The sequence below is a fragment of the Anabrus simplex genome, chromosome 5 (assembly GCF_040414725.1).
Source record: "Anabrus simplex isolate iqAnaSimp1 chromosome 5, ASM4041472v1, whole genome shotgun sequence".
Lineage (NCBI taxonomy): Eukaryota > Metazoa > Arthropoda > Insecta > Orthoptera > Tettigoniidae > Anabrus > Anabrus simplex.
The window spans coordinates 341,235,013-341,254,515 of record NC_090269.1 but is presented as its reverse complement, the minus strand read 5'-3'; the positions used below and the strand labels follow the sequence as shown (position 1 = coordinate 341,254,515).

The 19,503-nt window shown below is 39.0% G+C and overlaps 1 protein-coding gene across 4 annotated transcripts in view; it reads left to right on the top strand.

The window, feature by feature from the left end:
• LOC136874084 (platelet binding protein GspB) overlaps nucleotides 1–19,503 on the top strand; it is a 636,502-nt gene that overhangs the window by 366,476 nt on the left and 250,523 nt on the right. For 3 of the 4 annotated variants that reach the window (XM_067147621.2, XM_068227653.1, XM_067147620.2), the window contains exon 7: nucleotides 11,278–11,459. In XM_067147621.2, the coding sequence (XP_067003722.2) occupies nucleotides 11,278–11,459 (182 nt within the window). The remainder of the gene's footprint in view (nucleotides 1–11,277; nucleotides 11,460–19,503) is intronic. The other variant, XM_067147622.2, reaches the window with a different exon arrangement.

Genomic DNA, 19,503 nt, shown 5'->3' with positions numbered 1-19,503 from the left:
TGGTAAATAAAAAACACACAACCCATTGGAATATAATTTTTACGTAGGACATAAGTATTCATACAAGAACAAACATTTGTTGTTTCTATAAGTAACACCTTCACCAAATCGTTTCTCAATACTTGGTATGTATTCCTTTGTTATGGATAATTTGTGTAAAGCCATTTTGGCATGGAAGATACCAATTTTCTTGTTATTTTGGAACCAGTCCTGTTCTATTCTTGTAGTAACAATTCCTTACTCTTTGCCCAGTTCGTTGCACAAATGCTCTATTAGATTGAGATTTGGGAACTGAGCTGGGGTTTTCAGGGTGTGTGGTGTATGATAGACCAGTCAGAGACGGACAATTTTCGCAGTATGTTTGGGATCATTATCTTGCTGGAAATAGAAATTGTCCCCAATGGCAAGTTTATCGACATGCTTCTGCAATAATTTTCCTTCAGTACATTCAGGTAACCAAATCTGTCCATAATTCCATCACTGAAATCTGGTTCTGCTACACCTGAAGCTGCCATGAAGCCCCATACCATTACTCCACCTCCTCCATGCTTCGCAGGAGCCTGGATATTTTTGATGTTCAGCTCAGTATTAGGCTTTCTCCAGATCAACACTCATCCATCGCTGTGAAATATATTAAACCTACTTTCATCCCAAAAAAAAAAAAAAAAAAAAAAAAAAACTGTCCCAAAATAATTGATCTTTTCCTGCATACTCATTGGCAAACTGCAGTGTATTTGATTTTTCTTACTAATGTAGGGTTTCTTCCTGGGGACCCTAGCTTTATACTCCATGCGGTGAAGGATTCTTCTGATGGTTCTATTTGTGACTTGTTTACCATAATATTATTCTCGATGGGCTTTTATTTCCATCAAACTTATCTTCCGATTCTTCAGGACTGTATTCACTACCATCCTCCTTTATCGATTCATCAGTTTGTATGGTCGGCCTGATCTTTTGCTGTTTACAAGGGTACTGCTTATTTTAAATCGGTGTATGACACTTTGGACAGTATCACGACTTCTACATACTACATTTGCGATTTCAGAATATTATTTATTTTGATTATGAAGCCAAACCATCATCTCTCTCACTCAGCAACTGTAGTTTCCTTGGTCGTGCGACCCATACGGATAACAATACCAGCTTGTACTCTGTACCAGTGCAGTGCTCCTTGATGTCTAGTCAACGACTATTGGGCACTGAATAGGGAGGGCGACGTATCCACTACCTGTACAGTTGAAGGACAAACCGGGTGTATGAATACTTATGTCACTGGGGTAATTCAGACTAATGAAGTACTTCATTATTATTTACAAAACTTTTCCCGTTTATTTACGTTGTGTCGTTTACGATGTTTAGTAATGAAGCATCTCTATTGATGTTTTTGTGATCTGAACTGCGTACATACATTGCCTACAAGATATACAAGGCCGGGAAGTGTGCGCTAGTTCTGAGCATAAAAACTGTCGCCAACCAAGTTCGCAGTACCGCTGCCAGATGTCTCGACATCTTGCTATAGTTTGCACGTGCTGTAGTGTATTAACTTATGGAGAAAAGTGTTTTTAATATGTTTACTTATAGATTTCACTTACTGTTAGTGTTCAAATGAACTCCAAGTAAATTTCATATACACTATAAAATATAGTATATCGTACTGTAAGTCCAATTCGTCACAAAAAGGAGAACAATCTGAGCTTTCAATCATTTCCAGCCGGTCAGTTTTAAAGGAGAAGTGGATAATTGCTACATCCAGACAGGGGGGGGATTAGGTTCGCTTTGGTCGCCTGGGACGTCATCCAGAGTCTGTAATTTACATTTTTAAATATTAAGACTTCAGTTTATGGGTTACAGATTCATTAGAACACTTCACTGCCTCAGACTACCGCATCTAAAGTCACTTAAGAATTAGGCCTATGTTGGCTTTTCGAATGGAAGAAAACTAGAATAACATCCCTCGTTAAAGATCCCCCTGTGGGTGGGGGCGGTAGAATAACACCCACGGTATCACCAGCCTGTTGTAAGAGGTGACTAAAAGGGGCCCCAGGGGCTCTGAACTTTGGAGCATGGGTTAGCGATCACGGCGCCCTTAGCTGAGTCTTGGCATTGCTTTCACTTACTTGTGCTAGGCTCCTCACTTTCATCTAACCTATCCAACTTATCTTGGTCAACTCTTGTTTTTTTCCAACCCCGACAGTATTAGGTTCCCCAGGCCTAGGGAGTCTCATTTTCACGTGGCCCTTATCTTCCTTTCGCCGATATCTTCATTTTTCGAAATATCGGATCCGTACATTTTTCCCCCTCAGATTAGTGTTATATAGAGGATGGTTGCAGAGCCTCCGTGGCTCAGACGGCTGCGCGTCAGCCTCTCACCGCTGGATACCGTGATTCAAATCCCGGTCACTCCATGTGAGATTTGTGCTGGACAAAGCGGAGGCGGGACAGGTTTTTCTTCCGGGTACTCCGGTTTTCCCTGTCATCATTAATTCCAGCAACGCTCTCCATTCTCATTTCATAGCATCTATCAATCGTTAATAAATCACTTTGGAGTGGCGACCCCATCGTACTAATAGCCTATATATGATTCATTCATTACATCCCTGACCTGGTCAGTGACTGGAAAACAGGTTGTAGGTTTTCATTTTTCAGAGGATGGTTGCCTACTTCCTCTTAAAACAATAATCACCACCTCATTAAAGAAAACCTTAATTACAAAGCCATGAATTTGACATGCATGGAGGAAACGTTAGGATTCCTTATCATAAATGAAATGGCTGTCAAGCCCAGAGTACACTGTAATCGTAATCCTGATCAGCAACAGTTCTGGAAATAGGCCTACTTGTCGAGACGCTCGAAGGTAAGCTAGCTAATAAATTCACGATTATTGTGTTTTCTTTCATATGTACTATTTTTAATAGGCCTAAAATATCTTAAAGTTTTTGATATTGGTTTTACGCCCCACCGACACAGATGGGATAGGAAAGGTCTAGGTGGGAAGGAAGCGGCCGTGGCCTTAATTAAGGTACAGCCCCAGCATTTGCCTGGTGTGAAAATGGGAAAACACGGAAAACCATCTTCAGGGCTGCCGACAGTGGGATTCGAACCCTCTATCTCCCGGATGCAAGGTCACAGCTGCGCGCTCCTAACCGCACGGCCAACTCACACGGTAGTCTTATATTATCTTAGATGCTATTGATATTAAGAATGACACCATGCCTTTTCAGAAAAACCTGTCACTCTGGAGTTGTCTTCCTTGGCCATGATATGTGGTTATCTTGTTCGAGTTGCGGAAGAAAATTCCAACTGTGAATCATGCTTGGGACAGATATCCTCAGCCACTACTGACAGTCCATTGATGTGCCTCATTAGGATGAAATATCATTGAGCATTACGCTACCCCCTCAAAAAAAAATTGTTTACTTCCTGCAAAATATGTTGAAGTTTACGGGTCACTCATTACGTTATCTGGGAAGTACAAATTTAGTTTTAAAACTTAACGCATTTGTTGTTCCAAAGTTCATTTTTGAGGCATTCATATGTGACGAGTGTGATCAGAGAGTACTGACTGCAACTTTCATTAGAAAACTTTTAAACGCAATACTCGACAATGAAGCTCATACAATTATAGATGCTCATGACTTGGAAAAGAACTTCAGGACAAAGCCTTTAATTTGGAAGATCTTAAAAATGTGAGTGATACGAGCAGTGATAATGGTAAGACATTTTTAATGTATTACTTTTATTATTTATTGCACTTGACTTCGCCTAAAATAATTCCATATACCACTTAAATGTGCTTTACTTTACATCCAATCACTCAAAATCACATTTAGGTGGTCCTAACTTCATTATTTGTAGATTTTTACGTCTTTAAAAACCAACATGTACTATTAAGTGAATGTATTTCGCGCGAGCAGCATAGCACGATGTCGGGACCTCTAGCGGACGTTCGTAAAACTATCTGCGACCCGCATTTCTATCGGTCCATTTCCCGGCCTTGTATATCTCGTAGGCAACGGTACATAAGACAAGTTGTAATTTTGTGTCTATATCAGACTGGATGAATACTTATGTCCCACTATGTATATATTTACAACACCTTCAATAAATAAATAAATAAATAAATAAATAAAATGAAAATGAATCTTAAATAATTGTTATGGTTAAACTACATCTAGAGACATGTACATATACATATTTATATATTTCACAGAGAGTACCCGGTACCTTACATTCATGAGGTCGTTAAGGCACGTCTAATTTTAGACGGGGGTGAGTGAAAAAGGTCCACTGATTCACCCACCTTATTTAGCGACTTAAGTGCCCTCAGCAGCCATGAGGTTGCCTGAGCCACGGTTCTCACTTTAGGCAGGTGGAAAATTATACCTTTGCCTAGTATTGCAATGGGGAACATACAATGGTATCAACTCCAATAATGTTGAGTAATCCACACTATTCGTCAGACATTTATAAAGAAAGAGGGCATTGCCACATCTGCGGTGCGAGTGCAATGTCCTCACGCTTATAGTTTCACAAAAAGACTCGTAATCGGATGAAGAGAGAAAAGTACCCAAACCTTTGTAGCTGATCTATTTCATGAACCTTATTCGTACTCTTTCCAGGTTTTGTATTAAATACTGCTGAGAAGGTAGCCACACCCCGTAACAGTATTCTAACGATGGCCTGATTAGAGTGCAAAACAAAGTTATTAGAGTTATAGGGGAAACAAATTTTGCGCAGTTTCCTTTCAGAAAGCCGAGTAATTTAAACACTTTCCTAGAAATCTTGTCTAAATGTTTCTTGAAGAAAAGAACATAATAGTTTGAAACTGTCACACCAAGATAATTTATTTCATTCACATGAGCTATTTGAAAATTGCATAAAAGGTAAGGGTAATTTACTGGTTCCAACTTACGTGAAAATATAATTGCATTTTCCTTTGAAGTATTCAAACCAAGTAGCCACTTTTTATACCAGTTACTTAGGAGGTTTAAGTCAGACTGTAGCAACTTACAGTCCAACTCTCTATTTAACACCTTAAAGATCTTTAGATCGTCAGCGTAGAGAAGGCAATTACTATGTTTTATAGATGTTGTTATATCATTGATGAATATGACAAAGAAAAGAGGGTCCAGTAAAGAGTCTTGGGGAACACCAGAAGTAGGGTGGTATGGCTTAGACGTAATACCATCAGATTTATTACAAGTTGTCCATTTCATGACCGTATCGATGTTTAATCAAGAAGTAAGTATAAATAACCACCTAATCGATACTTTATTAATGCCTCAGGCAAAATTGAATAAAATTAAAACTTACAGGACATGTTTCGACCACTTAGTGGTCCTCTTCAGCTGTATAAATAAAGAACTGAAAAGAAAAACATTATGACAATAAGCACAAATAAAAGTTCTTTGGAGACTCCTTTGATAAAAATGGAGGTCATCAGAATAGGTCATCTTGCCTCTCGTTCTTGTTTGGAAAAGATGTTTATTCTGCGCTGTCTAGAGGATCTGTCTTTGAGCGCGACCTGGTGAAGTAACGATGTGATACAGTTTGACAGTTCATGGAAAGCTCTGGAGAGAAGGGAAGTAGAGTTTTATCGTCATCTAAAATAACATGTGAGGGAGGAGGGATATTGGGCTGTGCTTCTGCGATGTCGTGTTTGATTATATCTCTTGTTCGTCTAGTCTGTTTCATGTCTACCCATTCTAAGTATTTGCTAATATTCTCATATAAGATGTTTTTATGCTCGTTGTTTTCGTTGAGATTCTCTTCACCGTTTTCCAATTTATCAAGAGCGATGTGGATGTTTTCCAGGTTGTTCATAAGATTACCTTTATTAATCATACAGATAATTTGAAGGTCCTGTTTTATATTGGTGAATTTGTGGTTGGACTCTTTCATATGGGATCTCATGACAGAGAATCTTTTGTATCTTTCAGCATTGATGTGTTCTTGATATCTAATTGAGAAGTTCCTTCTAGATTGTCCCACGTAAGTTTTTTTACATTGAGCACAAGTCAGCTTATAAATACCCGATTCCTGAAATTTGTCATCTTTAAGTTTATTGGCTTTGTTATGACTAAAGAATCTATGTTTCGTGTTGTTGTTTGTAGAGAAGGCTACCTTGGTATTGTGTTTCTTGAATAAGTTATTTTAGATGACGATAAAACTCTACTTCCCTTCTCTCCAGAGCTTTCCATGAACTATCAAACTGTATCACATCGTTACTTCACCAGGTCGCGCTCAAAGACAGACCCTCTAGACAGCGCAGAATAAACATCTTTTCCAAACAAGAACGAGAGGCAAGATGACCTATTCTGATGATCTCCATTTTTATCAAAGGAGTCTCCAAAGAACTTTTATTTGTGCTTATTTTCATAATGTTTTTCTTTTCAGTTCTTTATTTATACATCCGAAGAGGACCACGAAGTGGTCGAAATATGTCCTGTAAGTTTTAATTTTATTCAATTTTGCCTGAGGCATTAATAAAGTATCGATTAGGTGGTTATTTATACTTACTTCTTGACCATCAGATTTTACAATGCAAACCCTGTTAAATGATATAGCTTCTAATCCACTCCAAAGCACAACCTCCTGTCCCTTATACTGACAATTTGATGAGTAGAGCATCATGTTGAACTGAATCAAAGGCTTTGGAGAAATCTGTGTAAACATCCACTTGTTGCCTCTTATCCAGAGATTCTGAAATGAAGGTGATATACACCGCCATACTGGACACGGTAGAGCATTTCTGTACAAAACCGGGTTGAGAGTAGTGGTCACTTGGTAGGCCAAGACCCATCAGAGCTCTAGTGCCATGGGGTTTGGTTTTTTAGAGCTCTCAACATCATAGTCAAGTGCAGAAACGTAATCTGTGATACTTCTGGGAAGTAAAATTTGGGTGGTTCAGTTTGGGCTTTAGTGTTATCTGATTGATTACCTTCATTCCTAAATCATTGCATTTATTATATCCACTTCTCTTATCTGAATGTGTTTATCACAGGTTACTTTTCCCATTTGCTCATGGGAAAGGCTGGAAGTTAACACAGTTTGAAATCCTGGAATACCTGTCATGGGTTGAAGTAATTGCAGGTTCAAAGGCTGAGTTACTGAGCGAGTTGGCTGTACGGTTAGGGGTGTGCATGGCTGTGAGCTTGCATTCAGGAGATAGTGGGTTCGAACCTCACCGTCGGCAACCATGAAGATGGTTTTCTGCGGTTTCACATTTTCACACCAGGCCACGGCCACTTCCCACTCCTAGCCCTTTCCTATCCCTTCCTCACTATGAGACGTATCTGTGTCAGTGCAACATAAAACAACTTGTTAAAAAAAAAAAAAAAAAAGGCAAAGACTGGATTCATGTATAAAGTACACTGTAGCTGTAGATATTCATATCTCTAAATTGAATTTTTACATAATTGACATATTTAGAAAATTATAAAAGGAAGACCACAGCAGGTCTTGCTTGCAGAATTTTAAGCAGTTCTTTGATGTAGTCTTAAATAGTTCTTTCCCATTTACTGAGATATTGGTTTTTTAATCCCTTTAATTAAAACAAGTGGATATAATATGTAAATGATGTCAACTTCAGTTCTTACATCTTGATAATCTTGCAAATTTTTTAAAATTTTTTAAATATATAGACAGCAGATATTTCAGCAAGTTCTGTTACATGTTGTAAATTATTTTTCTCAATGTGTAGGAATATACTGCTTTTTCTATTAAGGAAGAAAAATGTAATTTAATTAGATTGCTAGTATTGTGAGCGTTAGGTTCAGTAACCCCAAGGCAAGCTAGCTGCCTTAATCAGTGTTGGTAGCCTTGCATTTCCTAAACAAGAAGTAGTGACATACCAACAGGTATCACATCCTTTTCTGTTAGGCCTGACATAGGTCACCTTGTGTAAATTATAATAACATACAAACACATACACATTAACAAAAGAAATATGTGGTTCTTCCAACATGTTTTGGGAACTCTGTCTCAGGTACACGCACGCACATTAATGGTGTCCCGACATGAACAATCAACACTGCCCCACTCCAGTACTGAAAAGGAGGGGAGAGAGTGAACTGATAGTGTTGAAGGCCACTCCAGTACCAAAAAGGAGGGGAAGGGAGTGATCAGGTAGTGCTGAATACACAGTGTGTGTATTCTGGCCTACATTTCATTATACTGTGCAAGATGGCTCCTATCTTATCACAGGTGAATCGAGGCCGTATTATTGGCATGTGTGAGGCTCACATGGTCCCCAAGCAATAGCTCAAGCAATATCGTGCAGTCTAAAGACAGTTTGGAGATGGGTAGAAATATGGTAAGAATGAGGTGAAGGAGGATTGGTAGATCATAGGACACATAACAAGGCTCATAGAAGAACTACTCCAGAACAGGATGCTGATATCGTTCAAACTATGGACAATTCTCAGTTTGCAACTATCGATAATGCGATTGCCGCATTGGAATTGCCAGTAAGCCGGACTACCTTGAGTTGCCGACTCCATACAACAGGTATTTACAGTTGCCGAGCTGCGAAAAAGGGGCAACTTCTTCTTATCTACAGAGAACTTCGCGTAGGCTTTGCACTACAAGAAAGTGTTACTCTACGACAGGAATGGGAAATTACAATTTGGTTGGATGAAAAGGAATTTTGCTCCGAACCAGGTAAACAGCTGAAGTGCTGGTATGCAGTTGGAAGCCCTTTTTCCAGGTAACTAATCAGTCGGGTTGTGTCACATGTGACGTATAGGGGTGGTTAAGTGGTGCTGGTCCAGGAGAGTTGATAGGTCACTCCACACATGACTGCTTGTGAATATGTAGATATTTTAGAAGGTGCCGTTCTTCCTAGTGTCGCGAGCTATTTACCCCATAGAAGTAGTTCCCGTTATCAGGTTTGTGCAAGATAACTGCTCTGTTCACACTGCACATGTAGCCAAAGCTTTCTTCAAACAGCATTCTGACGTTCACGTGCTTGATTGGCCTCCCAAGTCGGCTGGCTTAAATATAATAGAATATCTTTGGGGACGAATGGTAAACGTGTGGGTTCCAGGTCAGGAGAGGACAAGCGCGGCTATGTTAATGCACTGCCGTCGAGTTTGGGTGAATCTAAGGTATGAACCAGATTTTTTTCCAACGTATAATAGATTCCATTCCCAAGCGGCTGAAGCAAGTGATAAACAGGGACGGGGCATGGACTGATTATTCATTCTGGGAGGGAGGAGGAATCCGTCACTTACACTTGTTGTAAAGTCAGTATTTGACACCACTCTTTAGTTTTTTAATACCCATTTCACAGTTTTGAGTTAATTAACATTTTTCTTTTCTTTAAATTATGTATCGTACCGTACGTTTACTTTATTTATATATTTTGGAGAAAGATGTGATACGTTTGTGTTTTTATAAGATATTTCTGTAAAAATGTGTTCATTTTATAATAATTATGTTGAGATGTTGCAATAATAGCATTTTTGTTGTAAAGACACGACTTTGTATTTTATGGAAATTGAATTTGAATGATATAAAATTATTTTTAGATGTTTTTTCTTATTGCTCATGAAGTAAAATGTATCTTCAGTTATTTTTATAAAGAAATGCTTACACAGTTATACTTCAATATCTTATTTTAGCATATTAATTTTCTGTTTATAGAATTTATCGTAATTCTATATCCGAGGTGGTAAATTATGATAATATAACATCAGTAAAATCCAGAACAAAGTTACGAACCAGTATAAAGTATTTTCAAATTACGACCCGATATAACGCAGCTACAAAATTTCCTATCTAGTATAAAATACTTTTCGGTTAAGAACCTCGTTTACCTCTTGATACTGTAATTATCAGAGTAAATGCTGTACTTCAATACATCCGCCACTGTGCCCATTTCAATCACAACAAAGTCTTGTAGCGGACTGTCTACATGCATCAATGCGTTAAGCGAGAAGGTGAGTCATTGTGCTTTCGGCACTACCCCTTCACTCCCTTCCCTCTTGTTTTGTACTGGCGTGGCCTTCAACACTACCCCTTCACTCTCTCCCCTCCTTTTCAGTACTAGAGTGGGGCAGTGTTGATTGTTTATGTCAGGACACCATTAATGTGCACGTCTGTACAGTACACTCATTATTCTCGTATTCTATACTTAAGAGTCTGAGTAGTTGTATAGATTTGTATTTTTAAAACAGGAGACAGCTTGTAGAGCCATACGGTTCTTTATTGGAAATGCAAGTTATTGACCATATCTTGTACTCTGAATGCAGAATTTTTCAGTATATTGATTTCTATCAATATTTGTATAACACAGTCAATTCTGGCTATAGTGAACCTCTGCGAACTCAAATATTTGGTTCACTACAGCCAAAGTTCAGTGTAACTGATAATCTTCCAAGCAGAACTAAGCAAACATGTGACACAAGAAATGATCTTAAAAATGCTACAGAAACAATTATATTACTGTAGAAGCAATTCCGTTAATGACAGAATGTATATTGTTAAATAAGACAAAAATAATTTTCATGCACTCATGGTTATTGAGCCAGGAAGTCTTCTATTTGCAGCTGCTTATTGTACACTCTTTAATTAAAATCTGCTTAAGAAGGCAAAATACGAATATGCAGGTATAAGTATTCACTGAATGGCTTTCCTCATCCTCATCCTCCTCCTCATCTTCCTCTTCCTCTTCCTCCTCCTCCTCGATATGTGGTTATCTTGTTCGAGTTGCGGAAGAAAATTCCAACTGTGAATCATGCTTGGGACAGAGTAAGGGTGCTCTCTTTTTCCTGTAGTGATGTTTATACAAATTTAGCATAGTGTAGTCTTCATTGAAATGACCTCTCCTAGGGATACTGGCATGTTAGTGTGATGGTTATTGTCCAAGATGTTATGCATGTTTGTATGGCACTATAATAGAGACTGCACTGGGTAGCAAGAAAATGAACTTGGTGCACATGGTTTTGAAGCAACACTGGCATGTTTATGTGATTCTTTTTTTTGTCCAAGATATTCTGCATGTTTGTATAGCACTGTAATAGAGACTGCACTGGGAATCAAGAGGAAGGACGCATTGCACGTGATTTTGAAGTAGTACCACTAGTTCAAGTACAACTTATTAAATGGGAGGAGTAGTTTGATTTTGTTAAGCATGGCATAAAATGTTCTGTGTACATTGCATGGAGCCAGAATGATCTTGAGGAGCATGATTTGAAGAAGTGTGATGAAGCATGGCAAAAATTTAACCATCTTAATGTTGCCGAGCCTGCGTCAAGCGCTACTATCTGTCCACAGTAGTCAACATCCTGACCTGGCATCTCGCCCACACACGCTGCTCATTCAGTCAGCGGTGTGCCCGACAACAAGCCTTGCTCCTGGAGACCCTCGGGTGCAACCCCTCACCTGCAAGATGGCTTCGTTCGAGTCGATAGGTAGCTGCTCGCTGGATGCATTTGCTACAGCAAGTGAGGCCTCAGGTATTATGTTGCATTGGCTGAGTGTTTTATTGTGAGGCTTGCCATTTCTGCAGTTCACTGCTAGGATATAACAAAATACTGGTTAAATTATTCCGATATTTTAGACAGGTAATTCATTTGCTGTGGTTCTTTCAGTGATGCATGTTTTATCATCAAAGGGTTGAGTGGTATTAATATTAGTGATGTGCTTATACAGTATTGGACCATGACTGTCAAACCTGTCTTTCTTAAGAATATTTAGGTTCCATACTTATTAATTTTAAAAATAATTTTTTCCCTTAAAAGTGTTAGCTTTTCACTGAAAAGGTCAAAACACACACAATGAATATGCATGAATGTTTCATACGTCTGTTACTTTTATCAACTTCGTGAATAATGTTCTTGTTTTCAGTGAGACAGTGGTTCTATTTATGGCCCACTTATTAAAACAGTTGGGTAGGTGCTCTCCTTGCAGATTGTGGTATCAAATCCCAATACAATTGCATGGCATTAAGGAGTCCTTAAGTGTGAAGGATCTAAGTTGGTACTTTTGAGAGCTAAGTTCTGACACATAATTTGAATTCTTTTGAACCTCCAGTCTTCTGAGTTGAAGACCACTGGCTGGTAGTTAGTATTAAATTGAAGAGGTGGGCTGTTTGTATGTATCGTATCAGTAGCAGTCACCATGGTTGATGGAAGTAAACAAAGATTGCAGGAACTGGAAGGAACAGAAAGAGACTTTAAAGACCAGACATCTTTCAGGAGGATGCGTAAGCAAAAGAGATTCCAGGACAAACCACCAAGAAGAAAGACAGGTACTCTCTGGATAAAGGAGAGGAAAGAACAACACAGCCAGAGGATGCACAATTACTGGGCAAACATCAAAACCCACCCTAAACGCACTAGTTGAATATTATAGTCCTTAGTCGGCCTATATGAAACAAGAAGTAATAATAATAAATAATTTTAATTTTGTGTGGCCGGATGCAGCCCTTGTAAGGCAGGCCCCCTAAGGGTGGGCATATTTGCTGTGTGTGGGAAACACTATGTTATTGTGGTTGGAGAATAGTATTGGTGATAACTCGAACACCCAATCTCTGAGCCAAAATAAGTAACTGTTTACGATTAAAATCCCACCACCCGGTCAAGAATCGGACCTGAGGCTGAAGGCTGACACTGTCCACTCAGCCATAGAACCACACTGGTATCATCAAAAAGAAAAGATGATCAAAATATGTAAAGCTCTCAACAAAAGCCTGTCAACTGGCACAAGGTAATGTCCATTTCTCCTACATGAACCTATTATATAAAGCTCGCCATAGAAGCATGTAGACTAGCACATAGTGATATCATTCATCAAGATCTAGAGCTTGAGGAACGTGATAACCATGTGATACTGTTCACTGGCTTCTGACCAAAGTGGTCGTGTTTCGAATCCTGGCTAACACATATGGAGTTTTAGAGTGAAAAGCAGTGTTCCTTTGGTTTGTATCATGTAAAACTGAGCTCGATAGCTGCAGTCGCTTAAGTGCGGCCAGTATCCAGTATTTGGGAGACAATAGGTTCGAACCCCACTGTCGGCAGACCTGAAAATGGTTTTCCGTGGTTTCCCATTTTCACACCAGGCAAATGCTGGGGCTGTACCTTAATTAAGGCCACGGCCACTTCCTTCCAGCTCCTAGCCCTTCCTTGGCCATCGTCGCCATAAGACCTATCTGTGTCGGTGCGACGTAAAGCAACTAGAAAAAAAGAAAAAGTATCATGAAAAACTGGAGGTCTTGCAGCTACAATCACATTATCAACAGTTGTATAATACAGCAAGCTTGCTTTAAATCCAAGGCTTCCTCCTACCATTAAGTAGAGTTCCAGCTATCGGTACTTGTTAAATTCAGTAAAATTTAGTTTAATCTAAATATTAACAAAAATGGAACATATAATGATAAAAAAGCACTTAGGCTAAGTGGAGGTCTACAACATACTACAAGAATTATTTAAAACCAAACCAAACCCCTTGAAGGGCCTTGGCCTACCAAGCGACTGCTCCTAAGCCCGAAGGCCTGCAGACTACGAGGTGTCATGTGGTCAGCACAACAAATCCTCTCTTCCATTATTCTTGGCTTTCTAGACCGGGGCCGCTATCTCACCATCAGATAGCTCCTCAATTCTAATCACGTAGGCTGAGTGGACCTCGAACCAGCCCTCAGGTCCAGGTAAAAATCCCTGACCTGGCCGGGAATCAAACCCGGGGCCTCCGGGTAAGAGGCAGGCACGCTACCCCTACACCACGGGGCCGGCAAAAGAATTAACACAGAAATAATTAAGAAGTATGTTAAAATGTATGTATGTATGTATGTATGTATGTATGTATGTATGTATGTATGTATGTATGTATGTGCTCTGTATAAAAGAGAATTTTGTACATAGTAAGAAAAACATACATTTTTTGAAAGAGTGTCAGTGTTTGGCTGTTCCTTTTGTAGTTGCAAGCAGAGCATAAATGTGCCTCAAGTAATGATGATAACTAGTCATAAGCTGTTCATCATATTAAACTGTTAAACTGTCTCTAGGGCATTAATGACATCCTTAAAGTCAGCCGGAATATGCTTGGGGTGTTTATCACCACCGTCTTCCTCTGCTTTATCTCGCTAATTTCTTAAAACTATCTCAGGCCTTTACATGTTATCAGCAGGAACCTGTCAATTCACGGAGAGGTATGGATATTATCATAATGGAGATCTTTAAAACAATTATTACTGCCACCAGATAGTTGTGGCTTCAGCAGATATTTTTTCTTCAATATAAAATGTAATCTTAGACTGATGCCTGATCATGAAAAGCATTTCATTCCTATTCATCAGTGGAATCATCGTAAACATTATCAGAGAGTTCACTGCCTTGGAATCTGACTCTGTGAAGCAGGTCCAGATTGAAATTATCAAACAGTTGACTTTAAGCTGCAAAGTAATGAATTTCCTGTCATAAGAGAGCAAAGGTTTATAACTTTACACAGTTAATTTCTTTAAAATACCAGGCGAGTTGGCCATGCAGTAGGGGTGTACAACTGTGAGCTTGCACCCGGCAAATAGTGGGTTCGGACCCCACTATCGGCAGCCCTGAATATGGTTTTCAGTGGTTTCCCATTTTCATACCAGGCAAATGCTGGGGCTGTACCTCATTAAGGCCGTGGGTGCTTCCTTCCCACTCCTAGGCCTTTCCTATCTCAACGTCGCCATAAGACCTATCTATTTATGTCGGTGCAACAAAAAGCAAATTGTAAAAGAAAATAAAGATTTGATGTGTTGTGAAGAATCCTAGGCAGTGATTCAAATTACATATGGAGGAGGGAATTGTACCTTTAGAATGTACATGGTATTTGATCAGTCATACCCTATTTTGTGCTCCTCACCAATGTCCTCATTGAGAATGCATTACAATGTAAGCATTTTGCAGCAGTACAGATTGAAACTGCATTTTGTAATGAGGTTCAGTGGTTTAAACTTGTTGGTGCAATTTGTAGGAAAAAACTCCAAAGTCACATATCTTTAATATGAAGTGTCAGAAGAATATTCCTGCCCTACAAGTTCTTCTGATCTATTCTGCCCAGTTTTTCATCAATTCTATGAAACTAATCGGTGAAAACTTTGTTTTCCGTGGCTTGCTGTTAGTCTCATACTTTCTGTGAAGTGTGACTATACTTCTAAAGAACAGTCATCTTCTTGACCAGCTTCCAGCCACTGACCAAGTCTGTTTACAGTCTGTGAAGAAGTCTTTTGTCTTCCCACCATTTCTCTGCAGTCATTTTCATCCAGTCTCCCCTTGTATTCTACTGCTCAGAAAAATCTCACTAGCCAGGAACCTGCCCCCCCCCCCCTCTCTCTCTCTCTATTACCAAAGACCAAAGTTTCTGAAACATATGTCAGTATGTCTGGTACATAACTTGTTTGCTATTTTGGGGGACATCTTTACTTCACATCAAGTTTTTAAAACACCATGGTTAATACATTTTCCTCTAGTCAGCAGACTGAATGAGTTAGCTGCTCAGTACAGGCCCTGTAGCTGTTAGCTTGCATTCAGGTGATGATGGATTCAAACCCTTCTATCAGCAACTTTGTAGATCTTTTTCTCTCGTGCCCCATTTTCACACTAGGCACCCATGAACATAAGTAAACCCGTGAAAGCCATCTTGTTCGTCTCAATTTGAGGTATGCTTAAACTTCGTGCTTCATTTATTCATTGGAATAACTATTGAGAGAATGTGCTTTGGGAAAAACATCTCAACACACTGATTACATATTTCCCTCACTTCAGTGGTCTTCCATTCTCTCCCAGTATTGGACTGCACATCTCGTAATGCATGAAAATTCAGTCATGTACAAACAACTTTACTTAACCACGTACACATTACTCTGCAGATCACTTGCCAATTGATAACACTTTGTTACATGATAAATCATTTGAATCAACCATAGATGGAATAACATCACAATCTGGGCCTAGTTCCTTACGATCCAAGGTGCAGTCCTCAACTTCACGATTACTAAATCGTTATCATACTCTGATGCAGAATCAGAAAAGAGTTTCATCAGTTTTTCTATCTTACTTGTACGGAGTGAGTTGGCTGCAGATTTGGGCTGTGTAGCTTTTAGCTTGTATTCAGGAAATGTTGGGTTTGAACCCCACCATACACAACCCTGAAGATAACTTTCTGTGATTTCCCATGTTCACACCAGGCAAACTGCTGGGGTTGTACCTAAATTAAGGCCATGGCTGCTCCCTTCCCAATCCCAGCTCTTTCCTTTCTCATTGTTGCCAAAAACTTATCAGAGTTGTTGCACATGTTGAAATACTAGCAAAATAGATAAACTATTTCCTTTAACTGCAACACTCTACAAATTATTTTGGTGAAGGAGAAATAACTATTTCAGAACCAGTCTGTATAAAAAGGGCAGAGTAACAGTAATAAAAAATCTTAGGAAGGGAGGGAAAAAGGAAATGAACAGTGTTTTGAGTAATTCAGGTGAACTCATAATAGAATCACTGGAGAGGTGGAGGGAGTATTTTGAACATCTTCTCAATGTAAAAGGAAATCATTGTGGTGGTGTTGCAAACAGCCAAGCTCATGGGGAGAAGGAAAATGATGTTGGTGAAATTATGCTTAAGGAAGTGGAAAGGATAGTAAATAAACTCCATTGTCATAAGGCAGCAGGAATAGATGAAATTAGACCTGAAATGGTGAAGTACAGTGGGAAGGCAGGGATGAAATGGCTTCATAGAGTAGTAAAATTAGCATGGAGTGTTGGTAAGGTACCTTCAGATTGGACAAAAGCAGTAATTGCACCTATCTACAAGCAAGGAAACAGGAAGGATTGCAACAACTATCGAGGTAGCTCATTGATTAGTATACCAGGCAAAGTATTCACTGGCATCTTGGAAGGGAGGGTGCGATCAGTCGTTGAGAGGAAGTTGGATGAAAACCAGTGTGGTTTCAGACCACAGAGAGGCTGTCAGGATCAGATTTTCAGTATGCGCCAGGTAATTGAAAAATGCTACGAGAGGAATAGGCAGTTGTGTTTATGTTTCGTAGATCTAGAGAAAGCATATGACAGGGTACCGAGGGAAAAGATGTTCGCCATACTGGGGGACTATGGAATTAAAGGTAGATTATTAAAATCAATTAAAGGCATTTAGCCTATGTTGACAATTGGGCTTCAGTGAGAATTGATGGTAGAATGAGTTCTTGGTTCAGGGTACTTACAGGAGTTAGACAAGGCTGTAATCTTTCACCTTTGCTGTTCATAGTTTACATGGATCATCTGCTGTAAGGTATAAAATGGCAGGGAGGGATTCAGTTAGGTGGAAATGTAGTAAGCAGTTTGGCCTATGCTGACGACTTGGTCTTAATGGCAGACTGTGCCGAAAGCCTGCAGTCTAATATCTTGGAACTTGAAAATAGGTGCAATGAGTATGGTATGAAAATTAGCCTCTCAAAGACTAAATTGATGTCAGTAGGTAAGAAATTCAACAGAATTGAATGTCAGATTGGTGATAACAAAGCTAGAACAGGTCGATAATTTCAAGTATTTAGGTTGTTTGTTCTCCCAGGATGGTAATATAGTAAGTGAGATTGAATCAAGGTGTAGTAAAGCTAATGCAGTGAGCTCGCAGTTGCGATCAGCAGTATTCTGTAAGAAGGAAGTCAGCTCCCAGACGAAACTATCTTTACATCGGTCTGTTTTCAGACCAACTTTGCTTTACGGGAGCGAAAGCTGGGTGGACTCAGGATATCTTATTCATAAGTTAGAAGTAACAGACATGAAAGTAGCAAGAATGATTGCTGGTACAAACAGGTGGGAACAATGGCAGGAGGGTACTCGGAATGAGGAGATAAAGGCTAATTTAGGAATGAACTCGATGGATGAAGCTGTACGCATAAACTGGCTTCGGTGGTGGGGTCATGTGAGACGAATGGAGGAGGATAGGTTACCTAGGAGAACAATTGACTCTGTTATGGAGGGTAAGAGAAGTAGAGGGAGACCAAGACGACGATGGTTAGACTCGGTTTCTAACGATTTAAAGATAAGAGGTATAGAACTAAATGAGGCCACAACACTAGTTGCAAATCGAGGATTGTGGCGACGTTTAGTAAATTCTCAGAGGCTTGCAGACTGAACGCTGAAAGGCATAACAGTCTATAATGATAATGTATGTATGTATGTATGTATGTATGTATGTATGTATGTATGTATGTATGTATGGAGATGCAAAGATTGTCTCTATCCTTGTATTTTCATGCTTTTCTTTCTTCTTTTTCAGTTGCTCCCTCTTTCTATCTTGAACTGTCATAAAATGTATCCTGTTATATGCTCCTATTCATGTTCCTCTCTTGATTGTCACTTGTTTGTTCCATTCAATTCCTAATTTTGTACATTTTTTATTTCATTGATCCTTCATTGCAAACTACAGGAAAGTTTAAATGGTGCTTGACCTTAGTTATGTATGAGATCCTTCATACATGTTCAGGGGTGGATATATTTCTAGAAAATATAACTCTGAGAATTAGAGTAAATGATGTTTTGTCTGATCCTATTATCATTAAGAGGGTAATTCCTCAAGGTGGTATTATTGGACCTTTGGGTGATAGGAGTAAAGAACTGGAATCAGAGACAAGGATTTTTGTGGATGAAATTATTCTGTGTAGAGTAATAAATAAGTTACAAGATTGTGAACAACTGCAAAAAGACCTTGACAATGTTGTGAAATGGACATCAGGCAATGGTATGAAGATAAAGTCAGGTTGTAATTTCACTAATAGGAAAAGTCCTCTCAGTTTTAATTACTGTGTTGATGGGGTGAAACTTTCTGATGGGGTTCACTCTAAGTACTTAGGTGTTATTATATGGAAAGATCTTCATTGGGGTAATCACATAAATGGGATTGTAAATAAAGGGTAAAGATCTCTGCACATGGTCATGAGGGTATTTAGGGGTTGTAGTAAAAGTGTAAGGAAGAGGGCATATAAATCTCTGGTAAGACTCCAACTAGAGTATAGTTCCAGTGTATGGGACCTTCACAAGGATGACTTGATTCAAGAACTGGAAAAAATCCAAAGAAATGCAGCTCGATTCGTTCTGGGTGATTTCTGACAAAATAGCAGCATTACGAAATGCTTGCAAAGTTTGCGCTGGGAAGACTTGGGAAACAGGAGACAAATTCCTCGACTAAGTAGTATGTCTTGATTAATAAATTTCATGATATTCCGTATTGATATCTATAGTATGTCATAGAAAGAAAGAGATCCACCTTATCAATACTAAATTTATTAATGTTTTTAAAACAGGACCGGTTTCAACTCTTCACAAGTCATCCTCAGCTGTCATATACATACACATTAGAATACATGTTTTAACAGTTGTATCTTACAAATGTCGTATTTGATAGACATTAGGTAGTATGTCTAGAAGTGAAATTCTGCTTCTTACGTCTAAGTTTAGAGGATCAAGAATATATTAAAAAGATATCTTTCTTTAACACATTAAAAAATTACAACACATGATAAAATTTGTTG